General features: G+C 43.4%; 1 protein-coding gene across 1 annotated transcript in view; it reads left to right on the forward strand.

The window, feature by feature from the left end:
* The window catches only part of PTCH1 (patched 1), a 41,527-nt gene that overhangs the window by 11,971 nt on the left and 8,572 nt on the right, over positions 1-20,984 (forward strand). Inside the window, exons 11-18 of the mRNA XM_027709081.1 lie at positions 2,621-2,739; positions 5,407-5,806; positions 6,855-7,164; positions 11,450-11,592; positions 13,509-13,692; positions 15,826-16,106; positions 17,635-17,772; positions 19,637-19,779. Of these exons, the coding sequence (XP_027564882.1) occupies positions 2,621-2,739; positions 5,407-5,806; positions 6,855-7,164; positions 11,450-11,592; positions 13,509-13,692; positions 15,826-16,106; positions 17,635-17,772; positions 19,637-19,779 (1,718 nt within the window). The remainder of the gene's footprint in view (positions 1-2,620; positions 2,740-5,406; positions 5,807-6,854; positions 7,165-11,449; positions 11,593-13,508; positions 13,693-15,825; positions 16,107-17,634; positions 17,773-19,636; positions 19,780-20,984) is intronic.

Genomic DNA, 20,984 nt, shown 5'->3' on the forward strand with positions numbered 1-20,984 from the left:
TTTGCAGAGAGGGTGATCAGCCATTGGAATGGACTGCCCAGGGAAGTGGTGGATTCTCCATCCCTGGAGGTGTTTAAGCTGAGACTGGATGTGGCATCAGTGCCATGGGCTGGGAACCACAGCGGGGTTGGATCAAGGGTTGGACTTGATGATCTCGGAGGTCCCTTCCAACCCAGCTGATTCTGTGATTCTATGATTCTGTTATGTCCCTGTAATGCAGCAGAGGTGGGCAAGAGAAGGAGGGTGTGCAGCACGCAGGAGGTGTGGTGCGTTCAGCTCTGGGAATCCAAGTACAAATCAGAGCAGAGATGGGTTTGAAACGTTATCCTTGCAGGGCAGTTAGGACACCAACACTGGGATGGCACAACGGAAAATCTAGTTGTTCTAAAAGGAGATTCTGTGTAAGTGGGCAGATTTACTGTGTGTTGTTACTGTGTGTTTAGTTTTGATGCTTCTTGAAAAAATCAAATGTCAATATAACTAACTTTAATGGCATCTCAGCCACACACACTTAAGTATTAGTTTTCAGATTTAGTAGCATTGGAGATTCAAGGATGTTAGTGTCTACAAAGGGCACTGATATGGCATGAAGTATTTGCAGTTTATGGAGCAGGAACAGAGGACTTCTGTTAGTTTTTCAGCCATGCTGGGAGGAGTAAGAACTACTGAGTCAGACCTCAGCTGTTTTTTCCAAATCTCAATAAATCGTAGCTGATCCTTGATACAAGATCTTGGTCAGGCACGACTAATTATTCATGTTATATGGATGATTCAACCTTTTTTTGGTTTAGCAGCAGTTGCATGAACTAGGTCCAACAAATACCTTTCTTGCAACAGCAGCCATTTGTTTTTCTGACAGATTGAATTAATTCTAGGGAGGATCAAAAGCAAATCACTTAATTTTAAAGTCTTGGCTATGACCTTACATACCTTTCTCTGTGAATATTTATAAATCATTAAATAGTCATTTGATCTTTTCTCACAAAGATGGCTAAATACTAATTTGGCTTTAAGTACCAGGTAAATTCTGTTTTAATAGCTGTCTACAGACCAGCAGCAGGACTAAAATCTTACTTCAAGCAGGGCTGGAGACAAGAAACAAGAAATACCAGTAAACCCCACTTTTGTATAGAATATATTTATCATTGAATTTGCTAGAAAATGTTTACATAATTAGTTGATTCTGCCATTTTCAGATCAGTAAAAACAGTATCTAAGTCTTTTATTGTACTCTGACAGCTTCAAAACTGTAAAAATAATTCAGTGTGTTATTATCTTGATTTTTCACAGATAAGTTTAGGCAATTTATGTCATTTAATTGTCACGTAAGTCAAGAATTTTAAAACGTGGATTTTGGATATCACATCTTTAGTACTGCCGGTTTTGAGGTCTGATTTTTCAAGATCAAAAGAAGTCATTCATCTCTTTGGGGGGGGAAAAAAGAGGTCCCATTTATATCAGGCCATTTTTGTAGCCCCACTTTTGTTCTTTTCTGTGACCATTTTAACCCAAGCAGTTATTACTTCAGAAGTTGCAGGTGGAGACACTTTGATGGTTTATTTATGTACTACCTTAACCTGAAACTGGGCTACTGCTGAGATGGCTGCTGCTTATCTAATGGGTAAAATATAGGGGTTTTGAGGGTTTTTTTCCACTGGTTGATGGCCCAATCATTTTTTTTCCCCTACTCCTATAACTATCTTCCAGTTCCATCTGTGCCAAGCTCTCCCTTTGTGGTGGCCGGTGCTCCTCACAGTTCTGCATCACAAATAAATGCTATCAATAATAATGATAGATGCTGCACCACATATGTTCATGGAAATTCTCTGGGAATCTCTGTGTGGGAAAGGGTTTGAAGTATGGTTTGAAAGGGGGTGGGCGGGGAGGTTGTTTTTTTCATTATGTGATACTCGCTTTACAAATTAAACCAAGTATTCTTGTTCCAATTTAAGACTCATTTTGGCAGACTGGCTCGTAAATCAAGCTCTGTTAAACACAAGCATATTAATACATAGATTTGCTATGTGGTGTTGGTTTAATTTTGATTTTCCTTTAGAAAGAATCCCTGATAAACTCAAAATGTTGCTCTTTTTTGTCTAGACTTTTAAGTACAGCAAGTGCATGGTATTTTACTAAATAGATCCATTTCCTTAAAATTTACTTGAACTTACATTTCTGCTTTGATGTTATTGTCATGCTTAAATTACTTCAGATCCCTTAAATATGAGAGTTTCAGTTCTAATGGCAGCTTTGCTTTTGCTTCCGTCTTATTTTTTTTTGAGACTCTAAATATGTCAGAATTTCATGTAAAGATGTGATTACAGAGTCCACAGACTCTGGTTTTCCACCATAAAAATTATCAGCAAGTATCCAGGCGCAGATGTATTAAAATAACACGAAGTTTGCTATTAAAATTAATTAATTAACTATGATAGACCTTCCATAGTGAGATGGGAATGTAAAAATACATCACCCAGTGTGCTCAGGGAAAAGGCTTGATGGGTTGGAGCGGTAAATGGGTGAATGGATGAAAATTTAGAGGAATCTTTGTGCCTTGTGAAGCTCTGATGGCCTGACACGGAGTTTAGCAACATCCCTTCTCCTGTGGTTTTGTCTCCAGGCAGCAGTCGTGGTGGTGTTCAACTTTGCCATGGTGCTGCTGATTTTCCCTGCCATCCTGAGCATGGATCTCTATCGCCGTGAGGACAGGAGGCTGGACATATTCTGCTGTTTCACCAGGTGAGAACGAGCAGCAGGATGATGTTTGTCCATTTTGGGGTCACCAGTCAGGGCTTCAAAGGTTCCTCCTCAGGAGTGGAAGTTCTTCACTGTGTTTTTATGATTTCATTGCTAGTGGCTGACTTACGTTTGCTGCCTTGGTTTTTGCCTGCCTGGGGGGAAAAAATACCTGTCTCCCTTTACCTCTCTTCCCCCACTTCTCCTTCTCCCTGCACTTTCCCCTTCATTCATACACACGTTCATTTTGACTGCTGGAGAACAACTCTTTGAAAGCGGGTAAAAGCTCCACGATTTAGGAATATCTTCAAGTATTTTTAGAATGTTATGAGATACTGCAAGGTATTGCCCAGTGCCAGTACTGGGCAATCTTGGAAAACTGTGCATAACTCAGGGCACAGAGAAGCCTCACTTACAGTAAATCATTATGTGTTAATTTTTACACTTTTATGCCTTTAAACCCAAGTAAATAAACTGTGAAGTGACTTCCCCTTGGCTGAGTTTTTCATAGAACTGTAAGGAATGATCAGTACCATTACGAGATAATGCTTGATAAAGTTTCTGTTATGGCTGCAATGTTAATTTAGAATAGTAATACTGCCATTCTGAAGAGTGTATAAATGTCCTCTTACCTGATACACAGTCAGCTCTGAGCCTGCAGTGGGGCTGGGAGGAGCTGCTGTCATCAGTGAAGCCACTGCCTAGAAATTAAACATCTTTTCTGGCTTAGATTTTGTTTTTAACTCCATTGAAGAGGATCAGCTACATTTCTACACGTTACTCTTATATCCACAAGCAGGATGTGGAGAATCCACCACGTGTCCTCTTAGCCTTTTACCTGCATCTGGGAGCTGACAGTTTTGATATTTCAGTGTCAAAGGAAGAAAGCACTTTTCTAAATTTGCTTCTGAGTGAGTGGGTAGAATAGGGAGTTGATCCCCCAGGACTCCTGCTTTCTGTTTCTGGTTCAGTCGTAGTTTCAGCAGATGACATCATGTGTTAGAGTCTTGGAGCCCTGATTCTCAGAAATACAGGGCAGTCAGACCTGCCATTTATTCCCTCATCTAAAGTTGCACCAAATGTGTCTCAGAATTCACATGAAGAAATGCAGTTAGTGAGAGCTTGCTTTATTTAGGTAGGCAACATCCTGAATTCCTCTTGTTTTTGTGGGATTTGTCCACTTGGTGAAAAATACTTGATAGTGTTTACTATTATCCATGTGTCATTTCTCATGTACAGGAAGAGGTTTGTCTCTGATAATGTTTTTTTTTAATATAAACTAGATGCCTGTTAGGGTCTTGCATAGACTAAAATAAAGGGAATACTTCAATTATGCCTGTGATTTTGTCTCTTCATGTTGCCTGCCCTTCCTAGGAATGAATCATCACGTTAATTTTTTAATATTTTCTTGAATTATAAAAGATTCAGTCAGTGTATGGCGAGTGGTTTCAGCCTGCCTCCTGGAAGTCTGAGATCTTATCCAGAAAGCCCCAATATTATTTAACAGTGACTTCAATAGTTCTAAACAGGAGACCTTAGTGTGTCATGTTTTTACCTTTTGGTGCAAATATCCTAATTCTCAGCGTGGGTACATAGATGCAAACTCACTGTGCATTCAGACTGTGTGCAGCTGCCTGGGCAGTGACCTGATTAGCGTGTGTAATTAATGATTAGCACGTGTAATTAATGGAGTGGGGTGTGTAGGTGTCAATGTCTTCAGACAGATGCTGTTTCCTTCTTTCCGGAGCACAGGGAATGTGCACATATTCTCAAAGGCCTGCACACTGTGAACCAGGTCTGAGAGGTGTTTCCTGAGGGTGCAGAATAAAATTAACATCTAAGCGTTACACTTAATTAGCATAAACCATCCAAGAGCAGTAGAAGCAATCTCAGATGAAGGCATGTTATCCATCATCATGGCCGGGCTTTGTGAATGAAGATTTGGGAAGGGCTCTACCCACGTTTGTTACAAACACACTGGTGGCTAAAAAGGCCAATACAAGACAGACATGTCTGACTGCAAAAGGCACAGCAGAAAGACTCCTTAGGTGGTAAATTCTGCAAGACACGATTCTTTCTGTGTTGTCTTTTCTCCTCAAGGGTGATCCTGGTGCTTTCTCAAAGGCATCAGCAGCGTTATAGATGGTGTGTCTCCAGACCTCCCCATTGGAGGCCAGAGTAGACCAGTTCTGTTGGTCAATGTGGCCAAGGCTGAGATGTTGTTTCAGGGAGTCCTTGTATCTCCTCTTTGGGGTTCCTCTCTTGCGGCAGCCGGTGGCAAGTTCCCCATAAAGCAGGATCTTGGGGAGGGGGTGGTTGGTCCTTCACCCTGATGTGCCCTGCCCAACACAGCTGTGTTCTCAGCAACATGGCCTCAATCCTTGTGACTGCTGCCTGTTCCAGAACAGATGTGTTGGTCACATAATCTGCCCAGTGGATGTTCAGGATTGTACGGAGGCAGCGTTGATGGAGCGTTCCAGGAGTCGCAGGTGGTGGCGGTAGATGAGCCATGATTCAGGTCCATAAAAGGGAGTAGACAGCACTATGGCTCTGGAAACACCATCCAACAGCAGCAGAAGCAATCTCAGGTGAAGGCCTGTTATCCAGCCTGCCGTGACTGAAACAAAGACCCGTCCAAGTGCAATCAGCTGTTTTTCTCCCCTCTTGCAGCCCGTGCGTCACCAGGGTGATCCAGATCGAGCCCCAGGTGTACGCGGAGAGCGACGGCGCCTGCTACAGCCCCCCGCCCCCCTACAGCAGCCACAGCTTCGCCCACGAGACCCAGATCACGATGCAGTCCACGGTGCAGCTGCGCACGGAGTACGACCCACACACGCAGGTGTTCTACACCACCGCAGAGCCCCGCTCGGAGATATCCGTGCAGCCCGTGACAGTGACACAGGACACCCTGAGCTGCCACAGCCCAGAGAGCGCCAGCTCGACGAGGGATTTGCTCTCCCAGTTCCCAGAGTCCGGCGTGCACTGCCTGGAGCCGCCCTGCACCAGGTGGACGCTCTCGTCCTTCGCGGAGAAGCATTACGCTCCCTTCCTCCTGAAACCAAAAGCTAAGGTGAGCGGGGAGCTGTTCACCTGTTTTCCTGGTGCCTGGTAGGAGCTGAGGAAAAAAAAAAACTCTGGAGCAGTTAATTGGGGATGAGATAAGAAAAGGGTTTAATTTGTGCCCAGGCATAAAGATCACAACACACGCGCCTTCCGTGCCTGAGATGTTACAATTTATGATACCAATCATAAATTTTGTCCATCCCGTAGCTTTTACCCTGGCCCACCCCCTGGGAATTGGGTCTGGGGGCTTTTCTTCATCATCTTCATCTTCTTCAGAGCACAGAGGGTACCTGGTCACCCAGCTCTTGACTGTTCTCTTGCGGTTCAGGCCAGCATTAGATGTCCTCAAACACAAGAGGCCCTGCCTTGACGAGAGACTAAACATTTTCTACTGGAATTCAGGGGTGGAATTGATATGGGGAACATAGAATGGGATGAGAGGGTTGAGGAATGTATAAACTGTTGTGCTAAAGGGTGAGGGAATAAGGGCTGCAGCTTCTGAAATCTACTACTTAACTACTTATAAAGCTTATAAAATTAGAAAAATCAAAAAACTAAAAGGGTCTTAAGGCATCATCCAAACGTTGTCTTCTGCCTTGCCCAGTTATCCTGGCAGTGGTGTTAAATATAAGCAATAAATACAATTCTTGTGGAATAACAGTTCTTAGTAATCTTACAGCTGATTTCTTACTTTGAAGGTTTTACCTTGGGAGTGCTGTAGAGACATACTTTTAGAATGTAGGTTATGAGTGAGTGTCTTTTAGTTTTGGTGTCTTCTAGTAGTGTAAGCTTGTGAATAGGGAAATTAAAGCCACTTTTAAACTTTACTGCAATATAAATTTCTCATCTGTGATTCAGAGCCCCTTCAATGAAGCTCAGATTAGCTTAGTCTTGTAGTATGTATGTGTAAGGAGAAAAAAAAAGGGCAGAAGAAAGAAAAGCTTGAGAGTAGACTGATGGATGTTAATTTTGAACCTGGCTTTGTAATGTGACAGTATGAATTGTTAGTTCCTTTAGAAAACTAAACCAAAAACCATTTCCGTTTTCTGTTGCAGATTGTGGTTATTTTTCTTTTTCTGGGTTTACTTGGGCTCAGCCTTTATGGAACTACCCGGGTGAGAGATGGACTGGATCTCACAGACATTGTGCCGCGGGAGACACGGGAATATGACTTTATTGCTGCACAATTCAAGTACTTTTCATTCTACAACATGTACATTGTGACACAGAAAGCAGACTATCCAAATGTCCAGCACTTACTCTATGAACTTCACAGAAGCTTCAGCAACGTGACATATGTTCTGCTGGAAGAGGACAGGCAGCTCCCCAAAATGTGGTTGCACTACTTTCGAGACTGGCTGCAAGGTAAGGGGGTGTCACACAAACTTCTCTTACCTGGGCAGGAGCAAGTATTGCTCACCCTTAAGCACAAAGAATTTATGTTTGCTCCCTGGCGAGACAGTTTTGGAGCTTTAAGTGGTTATATCCACGCCAGTTATTTCTTAAGCAGCTAATGAGGGGTTCTGCATTTGGCCATTATAATTAATGGCCAGGTGTGGCCCATTGTCTTGGGTAAATAAATGTTTGCTGAGTGTTTTTGGGACAGTAAATGAGAAGTCCCAGTCCAGTGATGTATTCTTACACAGGCTTCACTTTCAGCTCCTGAGTGATGCTGTTGGCTTCGTCTGGGACTGCTGGCATGGAGACAATTCAGTGGTGTGGCTTATGTGTTTTATTGGATTGGAAACTTACTACACGTTCTAGATTTCCAGCCAAGCATCCTCACTCCTTCTGTCGGGCTGCTTTTTCTGTGCTGCAGAGTTTTGTATTTAAAATAAATAGTTACTGTTACATCTTGGGAAATTTAACAGCAAACATACCCTGCCGAGGAGTACTTCCCTCTTACCTCTGTCTTTCTGTTGGGAGAATCTTCAGGAAGCTTTTGCTTACGGAAAAATAAATTGTCCTGACCTAGTAAGGCTGTAAATTTTATCCTTAAGTGTGTACAGGTGACCAGTGCAGCCAGTGATTCTTGGAGAATATGTAGGTAACTGTCAGTAACTGGGGTATTTTATTTCTTCCCAAAATAAGTCGGGCAATATTAGGAAAGCAGATGCATCTTAGTGATAGATCTGTACAAAGTGAGTAAGTTTTCTGTGTGTTTAATGCATTGATAAATAATGCAAAGCAGTATTTTGGCTCTCAGCTTTGGAGGTTTTTTAGTGGTTTTTAAATATTTTGGATCAATTCATTGCAGTCTACTTACGGGAAGCTTGATTTAAAATATTTTGCATGTTGAGCTGTAAGGGAAGGCATTACTGGCAGGAAGAAAATCCAGCATAGCTTAGATGTTTCGCTGGATTGGAACCTTATTATACTTTCTAGATTTCTAAGCAATCATCTTTCTACGTGCTTTTCCAGATTCTCTTAAACCTCTGCTGTTTGTTTCTTTTGTGGGTGTTTTTTGTTGCTGTCCCAGGTGGACATGCCAGCCCTGTGATAGATGGTGCATTGATTACCCACAGTTCTAGAATTAATCATTTTTATTATTATTATTTAGCATTTAGGTCTGTGTGCCTACTCCTCCTACCCACCTTCCCTGAAGGGGACACGATTAAATACAACCCTGTTGCTTCATAAAATCTCAGGCTGCCTCCACACAGCGTGGTGCTGCATTCACAAATCTGTAAAGGGGGATATGAGATGTGTCAGTAGAAAGAAGTCACGTTTTCAAGTGGTACAGGGCACTGATGTAACGGGGGGGAGCTAAACTCTTGTACTAAAAGCTGGAGAATTACCTCAAAGTACAGGCAATAATAGGCTGAATAATACCTGATTGTCACCTCCTGTGGCTGGTGCCAGGGGAGTAAAGGTGAAGACAGAATTTACAAACGAGGTGTGGTTTCAGGCTGGGTTAAGGGAGGATCCTCAGTGAGGTGGAACAGTTCTACTGGTATGTTTTTGCACGCTGGAGGGAGGGGATAAAGGAAGCAGGGACAGCTTTGAACTGCATGGCTAATTCCTGCCAACTTGGCTGTGAATTTAGTGCTGGAGGTCAGTGGCTCGAGATGGCCTTCTGACACAAACACATTTGTCCAGCAGGGCGAGGGAAGCACCGTGTGAACAAAAGCATTTTTCAATCAAGGAGGTGTCCTTGGTCTCAGCCACACATTTTGCCTTATTTATAGCAGTGGAGTGCTTTCTGCCTGATGTATTTCTCTTTTCAGAGGTCCCCTTGTATTTTTGCCTTTTAGTATCCTGTTATGTTAGCATATTTTCTGTTACTGAAAATGCAGCTAACACTAATCACTCACTTTAACTGCAAATGTTAGCATTATTTTTGTGAGTGACCGAATGTAAATTAATTGAATTCCCTGGTGCCTTCTAATCAGGCGTGTTTTTGCAGAGGGAAATCTTATCTGGTGTTTCGTGGTGGCAGCTGTTCACATGAGTCAGTAGGAATTCCTCCCTCACCCCCATTCCTGCATCCCACATAATTTCGGAAGCATTAAGCAAAAGTGACTCCTGATGTGAAAAATTCCCATATATAGGATTTTTTAAATTCCTTCAACTTTTACAACTTTTCCACAGAAAGAGGTCAACAAGATGCTTTTATCTTTATGCCCAGAAACATGTCATTAGTCTCACTTATGAAAGATTATGTATCTTTTAAAATAATTGACATGTTTGCTTTGAAAGCAGCAACTCTACTACTGATTTCGAAGTGTAAAGGGAAATTTTAATTATTGACAGTTTGAAATCTTTTAGAAATTAAGCACAACTATAGTAGTTTCTGGATGTCCTTTCTGCAGACTCTTTTGCAACCATGAACTAGTGATGAATCCATGTGATGAATCCATCACATGAGGATGGATTTATTTGTTAGTGTGTGTCTGTGGAGCCCCCCTGACAGGGGCGGGATGTTTGTCTGGAAGCTCTGCCCTGACACTCTATCACAGCAGTTTGTGTGCTCCTCCTGCTGAAGGGAGCCACTTTTACTGGAATTTAAGCTGTTCTTAGGTGATCTCCTATTTTTTTTCTGTATGCTTTTTTGACATCCCTCTCTTAACTTCCCAAAGTTGTCTCTCATGTGACTGGTATAACAGCATAAATACTCTTATCTGGCCGCTTTCTGAGAGACTGACATGGCATGGCAGAGATGGATTGGTGTTTTTGCATGTCCCAAGCAACGTTTCCCCTCTCCCAGGGTGCCACCAAACAGCGCTTTTTTCAAAGGGGACCCCAAAGTCCTCTGGTGATGCCATAAAACCTGATGGCAAACTGTCCTGCAGGGCTGCAGGCAGAGGTCTGGCAGGCTTCTCTCACTGTTTGGTTCTCAGCCTGTTGGTTTCACAGGGTTTGACAGGATTCAGTGACACGACACGAGGGGGGGGTGGTTTTGGGGGGAGCAGGGCTGGGTTTGCAGATGGGGAGCAGCTCCTCTGTCCCTCTCTTCTCTGGGTTCAGCTGTAGCAAACCTCTGCAGCGTGCAGTGATGGTTCTCATTAGGGCTCCCCAGCCCAGCTGCGAGGTGGGTCTGTGATTTCCTGCACCAGCCCTTCTCCTCCCTGCCCTGGACATGCGGTTTGTCATCTGCCTGCTCGGAGCCTCCTTGTGCTGGGCTGTGGCTTCCTGTGCTAAAACCTGATCCAAATTTCTGCTGTGAGGTATTGAGGGGTGGCAAGGAGGAAAATAACAGTTGAGAGTGAATAGGTGTTGGCTGTGATCTTTACATGTGCTGGCAGCAGATCCCATGACTTGTATTAGCTGCACAAGTTGAACAGATGGAACAAATTGACAAAATCGTGTTCGCTCATGCTGTGCTTGAGGAGCAGCTGAGTTGCCGTTTGAAGTTGAAAGTTTGAGCGTGTTTTTTTTCCCCCCTTGTAGTGGAATTTCTGGTTATATAGCATAGGAGCTGTTGCCTCAGTGCTCTGCAGTAGCCCAGAGCAGTTAATGAGAGCGGTGTGTGTCCTTCTCTGTGCACTCAGCCAGAGTTTTTGTGAGGCAGAGGGGAGCCAGGAGAGTGTTTCCCTTCTAGGTAACAGTCTGGATGCCTCCTCTGGTTTCAAGGTGGTGAAGCTGGATGAAGGCTGAGCTGAGCCCTTTTCTGTTCTGACACCACCCAGGTCAGGGCCAGACTTCAGCTTTGTTTTTAGTGGTGTGTATGAAAGAGGTGATAACTGCAAATATGCATGTGATGTTTTGAGTGTGATGATTCTGGAATTGTGGTTCATGAGGAAAACCAATTTTTATTCTGGATAAGATTAACTCTTATCAGAGTGCTTGCAGAAGATGTCCAGTTTGCCTTGAGGGGAAGCTGCTCACATGGCACAATGCATCTGCAGCTTGCTTGCTCAGCTTTGCTGGTCTGCACAGCATGGGAAGACTTCTGGGACTTCTCTCTTGCATTTTCTTGCTTCCCCTGCTTTTATTTGGGCAAAATATCGGACATGGAACTGGCAGTTTTGCCATCCCACACACTGACAATGAATGAGGAGCCCCAAATGTAGGAGGCAGCAGGTGCATGATTTTCATCCTGATCCAGCTATGAAAAAGACACTGTCCTTTCTCCTTCTGAAATTTGTTTGTAAGAGTGATTACTTACCTGCTTGTTCTGTGTTCCCTTTGCCTCCCTTTAACTCTTCAGGACTTCAGGATGCATTTGACAGTGACTGGGAAACTGGGAAGATCACTTACAACAACTATAAAAACGGATCTGATGATGCTGTTCTGGCTTACAAACTCTTGGTGCAAACAGGCAACCGTGCAAAACCCATTGACATCAGCCAGGTAGTGTATCAGAGTCCGTGCTGGTTTGCACAGCAACGCACAACTCATCAGGAGTGAGGGAAGGTGCACAGAGCTTGTCCTGAGTTTCTTTTTTTCCAGCTCAGGGAGCTGAATGTCTGAGCTACAGCTTACTTGCATGGCCTCACTTACTTTGCTGAAGCCACTTGTTAGCTGCAGTCTGGCCTTGTGTTGCAAAGTGTTCAAAATCAACGTGGGGAATGCCAGTCCTTGGTTGTTGCTGACTGATGTGCATTCAGTGCTGCTCCTGTGTCAGACACACTCAGCTTCCATTGAAATTGTTGAGAAAAATGCATCTCCGGGTAGATGGAGTCCAGTCCTAGGCCAGACTTTGCAATTTATTGGGTTTGTTCCTACTGATTTACGCGAAACAGAACATTTAACAAATGATGTTGATGAATGGCAGAGGAAGGAGACTGAAATCATGACCTGCAGTGTCATATTCCTGTACCATCATCACCAAATACATCTGAACTGTTGTAGGACTAAGAGTGGCAGTTGTTAGAGCTGCCTAAACAAGATATGCCTGAGGTTACCACAGCATAAGACTGCATTTGTGGTAGCCATTGATAGGTGGGAAATACATTGGACGTGACTCCTTACACTAAAATCAGATTTCAAACCTCGAAGAGAAATTCTGCAATAACGTAACTTCCCCTCTCTGAGGGTCATCAGTGGCTCGCTGTGCTTTCAGGCGGAAAAACAGTCTTTCTAGTGAGCTTCTTGGCAGCTCTGCTTGTTGTGTCCCTTTTTTTTTGTCCCTGGCATTAAAGGTGACAGATTTGCACTGTGGTGTGTGAACACTCTGCTGTACAGCAGCACTGTCAGGGCTGAGGGAAGCCTCAGCCATAGGTTAGGCCAAGGGAGTGAGCTGAAGAGAAAACCTTCAGTGAGATTTTGTGTAGCAGAGAGCACCAGGTACGCCGTGGAACAAATGCAATTGGACTGCAGCTGCTGATATAATTTCCTGTGCCTGGGAGGGAGAAAAGTGTGGTGCACCCATAGGGGCTGAGCTCTGTGCTGTGCAGTTCCAGAGACAGCTTGAAGACATACAGTTGTTGCATATCCTGTGGACTAATTGAATCCAGATCCTTGGAATCCAACTTTTTTTTTTTTTTTTTTTTTTTTTACTGCTGTCACTGTTGTTTTTCATTTCATTAAAAAGACCTGGAACTGGAGCTGAGCCAGAATTTTAAATAAACAAAACAAAAACCCACCAGTAATACTTTTCACCCACAGAGCCCTCTGTCAGAGCTCTAGCTGTGCAGGATTTGGCTAACAGAGCCCTGGAAGTGTACCACTGCTGTTTACCCCACGGATGTATCTGCCCACAGTGACCCAAATAACACAGGGCACTCGTCTGCTTTCATGGTGCTGGGCATTTTCTGAATACATAGGTCATAGGAGGCAAGTGTTAGCAAAATTTATACAGATGTTGTTTTATTTTTATAGCTCTCCTCCATTTACTGGGTGGCATTTCCTTCAGTGTTAACAACAGAGGTTAACTGCACACAGACATGTACAGGGACTCTTGCCAGGTTTTCTTTCCATGTCTTTAAATATGTTTCTTCAACTTGGTTGTTTTTCACTCTTGGCTGCAGAGTCTTTCAGAATTTGGATTTAATTGATTTAGTCTATTCTGGATCCATCCGCTGATTTAGTGGTTATTGTAAATATTACACAAGTACTAATTTTTATAAATTAGCCACCGTTACTGTACTGTTTTAGATTTTGTTTTTATTGTCAAACAATGGTTTACTGATAAGTCACTTCAAGTGAAGATTTGTGTTCTATGTGTGTTGCATCCCGTTTGTTGAAAGCATTATGGCAAAACCCCCCAAAGCAAAACTCGTTCTGAAAGGCTTCCAACTCTTTTTTTTTTTTTTCCCATTTTTCAGTTGACTAAACAGCGTCTGGTGGACGCAGATGGGATCATTAACCCGAGTGCTTTCTACATCTACCTGACAGCCTGGGTCAGCAACGACCCCGTGGCCTACGCTGCCTCCCAGGCCAACATCCGACCCCACTGCCCCGAGTGGGTCCACGACAAGGCAGACTACATGCCAGAGACACGGCTGAGGAGTGAGTACCCCCTTCACCTGCGTGTCTGACAGCCTGTGTGAGTGCCCACACTGCCCCTGCAGCCACCAGGGACCCTGCACAGGGCTAGTGCTGCACGGGGCTCGGAATGAGCAGGGCAGCACGTGGAAGGGAGCTGAACAGGAGCCAGAGTGTGCCCAGGTGGCCAAGAAGGCCAATGGATCCTGGCCTGGCTCAGGAACAGTGTGGCCAACAGGGCCAAGGAAGTGATTCTGCCCCTGGACTCAGCACTGGTGAGGCCACCCCTGGAGTGCTGTGTCCAGTTCTGGGCCCTCAGCTCAGGAAGGACATTGAGGGGCTGGAGCAGGTCCAGAGGAGAGCAACGAGGCTGGGGAAGGGACTGGAGCACAAGTGCTGTGAGGAGAGGCTGAGGGAGCTGGGGCTGTTCAGCCTGGAGAAGAGGAGGCTCAGGGGAGACCTCCTCACTCTCTGCAACTCCCTGACAGGAGGGGGGAGCCAGGGGGGGGTTGGTCTCTTTTCCCAGGCAACTCTCAGCAAGACAAGAGGGCTCAGGGTCTTCAGCTGTGCCAGGGGAGGTTTAGGTTGGAGATTAGGAAGAATTTCTTTGCAGAGAGGGTGATCAGCCATTGGAATGGGCTGCCCAGGGAAGGGGTGGATTCTCCATCCCTGGAGGTGCTTAAGGTGAGACTGGATGTGGCATCAGTGCCATGGGCTGGGAACCACAGCAGGGTTGGATCAAGGGTTGGACTTGATGATCTCAGAGGTCCCTTCCAACCCAGCTGATTCTATGATTCTGTGATTCTGTGGTGTTACTCTGTAGTCTTAGGGGATCCAAGCACCACTGCAGCTCTGGCACCACAGCAGGGTTTTATCACTTTGCAAAAATGCTCTAAAATTTTATAGTGAACATTGGTATTTTTCAGTGTCACCTGATAGTTCTGTCTGTGAGAGAGGCCTGGGTTTTGCATGAAACTCCTGCCTAAGTAATTCTGAAATTTCATCACTGTGGTTCTGTCACGTTTGCCCCCAATCCTTAATACCTAAGAAGTTTTTATCAAGGTGACTCACACGCTGAGCTACCAACACTGATACGGTTCAAGAGCTAAATTAGGGGAGAAGTCCCACTTTGTGTCATTCATTCACTGTTTTCCTGAGCACCAGTACCAGTTCTCATTGCTTTGCTTCAGCTTTCAGTTTGCTGGGAGGATTGCTGGTGGGACACCAGTGGGGAAGAGGAGAGAGGGCCCTTGGAAAGGCAGTTGGATAACCAGCCAGCCATGCTTCCATGTGTCCCAACCCCAGAGCTCTGTGGCAGTCAGCCAAGTCTTGTCTTAATGAAAATTTATAGTTGAGATTATAATAGGGCAAATCCATGTTAAGCAAGTCAGCTGAATGACCCTGCAGGGTCTGGAACACACAGCGACAGTAACCAAATGCTTGTTGTGGAAGGGGTTTTTTTTATTTGTCACAGAGTAGGCTTGGCATTACGCTCAAAAAAAGTACTGAGAGTGTTGGTGTGTCAAGTTATTAAAGGATAAAAAGGTATGTTTTTCCTCAGTAAAGCATTGCTTTTATATTAGTTTTTTTTCCCCTGTAATTTCCATCAGTAACAGAACACAGATTTCCTAATCTGACTTCCAAAATATTCAATGGAAGTCTTAAAAACAACCTGACCAAGCCTAATTTTTCTCTAGTTTTGTGTCAGTGGACCTCAGTTAATCTCAGGGAAATGACCTTTGATTTCAAAGCAACAGCATTGGCATAAAGGAGGAGCATTTGGATAAAGTGTTTAAATGGTCTACTTGATATTGCAGTTAGAGATTTTTGGCCGGGTATTCGGTAAAAACCACTGTTACACTAATGAGGATTAAATACCTGTATTGAAAGCTATCCGTTAAATTATGTATAATAGTCTGGGGGCTTGATGTTGGCTGTATTCATCCCCTGCATGATAAAATGTAGTAACCTCATGCACTGCTTCTGGTTTCAGTGTTTTGGGGGGCTTTAAAAACGCCGCTCGTTCCAAAGAAGCAAAATTTAAATTCACCACCTTTAATCATCTTGCTGTGGAGAATAAAGTGTTTTGTTAACCACGCTCCCTGTGTGTCCTCTTCTCCCCAAACACACATTTTAACTCTGCTGTCCCTTCTCCAGTTCCAGCAGCTGAGCCCATCGAGTACGCTCAGTTCCCCTTCTACCTCAACGGATTGCGCGAAACTTCTGACTTTGTGGAGGCCATTGAGAAAGTGAGAGCCATCTGCAGCAACTACAGCAGCCTGGGCATCCCCAGCTACCCCAACGGGTACCCGTTCCTCTTCTGGGAGCAGTACATTGGCCTGCGCCACTGGCTGCTCCTGTCCATTAGCGTGGTTTTGGCTTGCACGTTCCTGGTGTGTGCCCTCTTCCTCCTGAACCCCTGGACAGCTGGGATCATTGTAAGTTTGTTATAAGGGTCTTTGTTGAAGTCAAATTCCTTTCAGCATAGCTCTTGCTGTAGCCGGGAAGGTTTTGTTTATGTCTGGGCTTCTGGTGGAGTATGTGTATTGCATCATTCATTATATATTTATTCAACTTGAGGGGGTGTAGGGTTCATGCTAAAGGTATAAACCTTAATAACCTTAATCTTCTGGTCACCTTTTTTTGCAGCTTTAAAGGTTTCTTAGAAAGGTACATAAACTTTTGCCCTTGCTCACACTAACATGAGAAATAGAGACGCAGAGGAAAATTAGGAACTTCATTAAAGTAATTTCTAATTCTATATTCCCTCTCCCTTTTTGTCAGGCATGGTTATTTTTCGAGGCAGTTGCTTGTGACTGACTTGCCTGTAAATTCCCTCCCTGATTTCTGAATGCAGCCTTTCTGGAAAACACTGCAGTGGTTCTGTTGTACAGTGCTGTGGAAAGAGTGTAACTGAGCTATCACAGGAGAAAGGGCATAAAACTATAAACTGAAGAGAATACTCCCCTATGCTTTCTGCAAGGCACCATAAGCCTCTCAGTAAACATTCAAGTTAAATTGAATGATGATGTTCCTGTGTTTAAATTCCATAAACTATCACATGGTTTATGAAACGCCAGGAGTAGAAAAGCATAAAACAGTTACTAGTTTTTGTAATGTACATTTATATGACAGGTATGTTAAAAGGTAAATGTTTAGTCTAGAATATTTTTTATAGCACTTAATCAAGCAATTTATGTTATTATGCTTGATTCATTAACTTATAAAATCATTTATTGTAGTGCATACTTTTTTTCCCTTGGAAAAGGCATTTATTTTCAGAGTCCACCATTGCTTTTATAAGTATGTCTATCTTTTTTTTCTTGCTTGGCTTTAGCAACTTTTAAAGTTGATTCTCCAGATTTCCTCCCCTCCCTTTTCCTCAATTTTTTATTTTACAAGGTAGATGAAAGAAAAATAAAAGCTTTCCTTTAGATTTGACTGTCCACTTTGTCCCCATGTCAATCCCCTCAAATATCTTAAAAGCTCAGAGCCCCTCTGTAACCTGAGACTCGTCAGCTGATTATGGCATTCACTTTCTTCTGGGCTTTAAAACCTTCTGAAAAGTCATCCTCACTTATATTTGCAGTTATACAAAAAAGAGTTCAAATACAGGTAGTTGAAAGTTACTTTTTCTGGAAGGATTGTCCGAGAGACAGGTGAAAAAGAGAAAATGTGTGTTTTTGAGGGGTATCCGTGATAAGGAGGAAGAAATGGTTTTTCAGATCACTGATAGACTGTAACCATCATAAAACTGAGGCTTGATCAGTTACCTGGTTCTCAGGAGTGTAATTCAGACTGGCTCTTCAGCAGTGCATTGGCACTGAGCAAAATGACACAAGTAAGAGCAGCTTGTCTTTGGGAATGTGGGATGGCTTTGGGGAACATGTCTTACAGTCACCATGTTTTGAAATACCTTTCTTTTCCTTTGCCTGGAGTTGCTAACAGATGTTTGACATCATCCAGGTGGTGGTGCTGGCTCTGATGACTGTGGAGCTGTTTGGCATGATGGGTCTGATTGGGATAAAGCTGAGTGCAGTGCCCGTGGTTATCCTGATTGCTTCTGTTGGCATCGGCGTGGAATTCACCGTTCACGTGGCTCTGGTATGTAATAAAGTCAAGAAACATTTTATAAAAACGTTTTAAAATAAAGTGGTGGCAACATTCGGGTCACAAACCCTTCCTTGGTCTGCTGGTCAGTGGCACCATTCCCAGAAGGAATATGGTCACAGCTTTGTGTGCCCTTCTGTTTGTCTGGGTGGAACAGGGTTGATCCTGATGAGTGGTTCCTGACTACTGAGTCAGTCTCCCAGGATATAAGAGAGGATACATTACCTGTGATACCCACTTGTCTGATTGAGGCAATTATATGGACAAAACAGAGATCTTAAATCACCTCACTTCAGTCCAGACTCTCATGATCCTTGTCTGCAGCCTTGCTGTTGTTGCCTCAGTGCTATGTAGCTTTTTGTTCTCTTTTGCTTGTAGATTCTATATCTTGTGAAAGAGAAGCCTTTAAAGGAGATTTTCAGAATCAGATACGGCGTCACTTGATATTTCTGGACCACTAGAATGTGAACATATTTGGATTAATTTTCCATCTGTAAAACCTGCACCTTGTTTTTAGAAGTCATCAGCTGTTAATAGTGGGCACAAACATGCAGTCTGTAGGAAAACAGTTTTCTGCTGTTTATCTGCTGGTGCAGATGATGTGCAGAGTTAGAGCACACAAAACAGCAGGATGAAAAAAATAATTTAAAGAAAAATCATAGCGGAAGTAATGTAAGGTTAAAGAGGAGGAACTGGATCCGTGAAGTAATGACATCTTTTTTTGACCTGCTGCCATGGATGGTTAGGCTGTTGGAGGTAAATGAGTTTGCTGGGACTTGGAATAGAACAAGAAATGTCAAAAAATAATGGTGTAGAAGAGGAAGGAAGAAATGAGAGTTTCTTAGCATTGAAGATTTAAAACAGAAAAACTGGAGTAAAAAAGGACAAAGCAGTTGTTTCTAAGTGGGAAGTTTATTGCCATAAACTAATGAAATGAAACTGATTTAATTAATAGGACTTTACAGGTCACCTGTGGCTGAAGCTAAAATGCCAAGCAAACTAAAAATGGTGCTTTTCTCACACTGAAACCGGAGTCAAAAACTTGGAAACATATAAACAGTCAAATCAGTGTTGCATAAACAAAATAGGCAATGCTGGAACTGTTGATACAGAATTTAATTGAGTTTAAAAATTATTCACAATCCACTTGCGGGTCAGTTCTCTCCTGTCGCTTGTGAATTGTGGCCTTGTTTTTTTTTTAATTCTGCAAATTCTGGAGAAGAGAGAATTCAATTCCAGGACTGAGAGGAAGGTAGCTGCTTCAGCTCATATCTTAATGGGGCAGCAGAGAATTTGCCAAAGAGAGCCCTTACAAATCACAGGAAGAAGATCAGCCAGGTTCTTGTTTTCTTGAACCATTACATCATGCACAGAGTAGACAAATATGTGACAAACAACAGTATTTGAGGGTTCTTGATGCAGCTTGTTCAGCAGGAGATGGAAGGATAAAGGCACTTCACTGGTCACTGTTCCTAAGGCAATATTCTGTGTGTATGGACCTGCCAGCTTTGAAAGTAGTAGAAGTTGCCAAAACGTTAATTTTGAGTGAAGTAGAAGTGTTTAAAGAAGTGGAACCTGTGGCCCCACGAGAATGAGAGGAGCAGCCCTGCAATGGTGACACCTGAAGTGCTTTCACCATGACAGGAGTTCTTGGCAGGTGGAAGTGAGCAAGAGACAGAAGGGTACTGGTGCAAAAGCAGGCAATTGCTTTCAAAAGTGTTACTGTGGAACAGGGGTTAGCCAGCCACAGAGATAACTGTGATAAACTCTAGTTTAGAGTAATTAACTGATGAAAAACTGTGCGTGCCACGAGAGAGGCTTTCTGGAAGGTTGTACATGTCTGTCCTTTGTTTTGCAGGCATTTTTGACTGCCATGGGAGACAGGAACCACAGGGCTGTGCTGGCCCTGGAACACATGTTTGCACCAGTGCTGGACGGGGCTGTGTCCACTCTGCTGGGGGTGTTGATGCTTGCAGGGTCAGAGTTTGATTTCATTGTCAGGTAAAGCGTTTGTGCGCGTCCACTTACTTTTAAAAAATAAAAATAAGTGTGCTTTTAGTTTTTAAGTCATTTCAGCGAATCTGTCATTTTATTGCCGTGCATGGTGTGTCGAGCATGCTTACATCATGGTCCTGCTTTCCCTCTGTTTTATTAACTCCTTGTTACGTGCTAGACATGGTGGTGTTTCCATTGCCGGCCTTAAAATCTGTTCCAGGAAAATCTGACACTCAGCATGAAAGAATGCAAAAATGTCCCTCTTTTTTTCAAAAGATTGCTAATTCTGGGTTGAGTTGGTTCAAAGCATCTGATGTTGTCCCGTATTAGCTGGGTCTGACCTTTAGCATGGAGGTCCTCCAGGCTTCTTGTGTGCCCAGGAATTTGTGTGCAAAGGACATGAGAACCCACAAACATTCAGTGAGCTGTGAGTGACTCTCTCAGGGCCTTCCCCTTCTGTCATTATGCAAGGTAAACATAGTGAGGAAAAGAGAGAGGGGGGAAAAAAACCCTGTTTGGGAGCTGGGGAACCATAAATATGAACGCAGAACTTCATACTAAGCCTGAAGGCCCTTCTGTTTAGAGCTACAAGCGGGCTGTTTCTTGTGAATTTAATTAAGAATGTGAATTTGTCAAATAGAGAGGAAGGCAAGTTTTTCTTTGAGGGGAATTTGAGAAGTGCAATGAAACAGATCCTATTCTATTCCAAACAACCTGTGGAGCTCTGCAAAATGGCTAATCTTGGAAGTAACACAGGCTCTTTTGTGGTAAACTGCAGCACACACACAGAAAAAATAATCCAAGCCCTAAAATGGAACTGAGGTAAAACTGGGCCAAATAAAAATGCTCTAAAAGATGGCTCAGCTACTCAGGTGGACGTAAGCTGGATAGATGACTGGACTTAGCTGACATCCATTTGACAACAAGAACAACAAAATGTCAGGGGCAGGAGCTGAGAGAATGACTGCTAAATCTCATCAAGCTTTTTGTTTCTGTGTGAATGAGATTTGAAGGAAGCAGGCAGATTGCAGTTTGGTCTCATGAAACCTACATGAGGATTATTACTATACAGATACTGCATGTCCTGAAAGAGATTTATTTTTTTTTTCCCAAGTCAGTATTTTTTTAATTTATTTTATCGATATTGAAGGAATAGAATTATTCTTTTAGGACCTGATCTTGTAAGGGCTGGAGCATTTTGACATGTAGGT

The sequence above is a fragment of the Neopelma chrysocephalum genome, unplaced genomic scaffold (genome assembly GCF_003984885.1).
Source record: "Neopelma chrysocephalum unplaced genomic scaffold, ASM398488v2 Primary Assembly neopelma1_96687, whole genome shotgun sequence".
In the NCBI taxonomy this organism is placed as follows: Eukaryota; Metazoa; Chordata; class Aves; order Passeriformes; family Pipridae; genus Neopelma; species Neopelma chrysocephalum.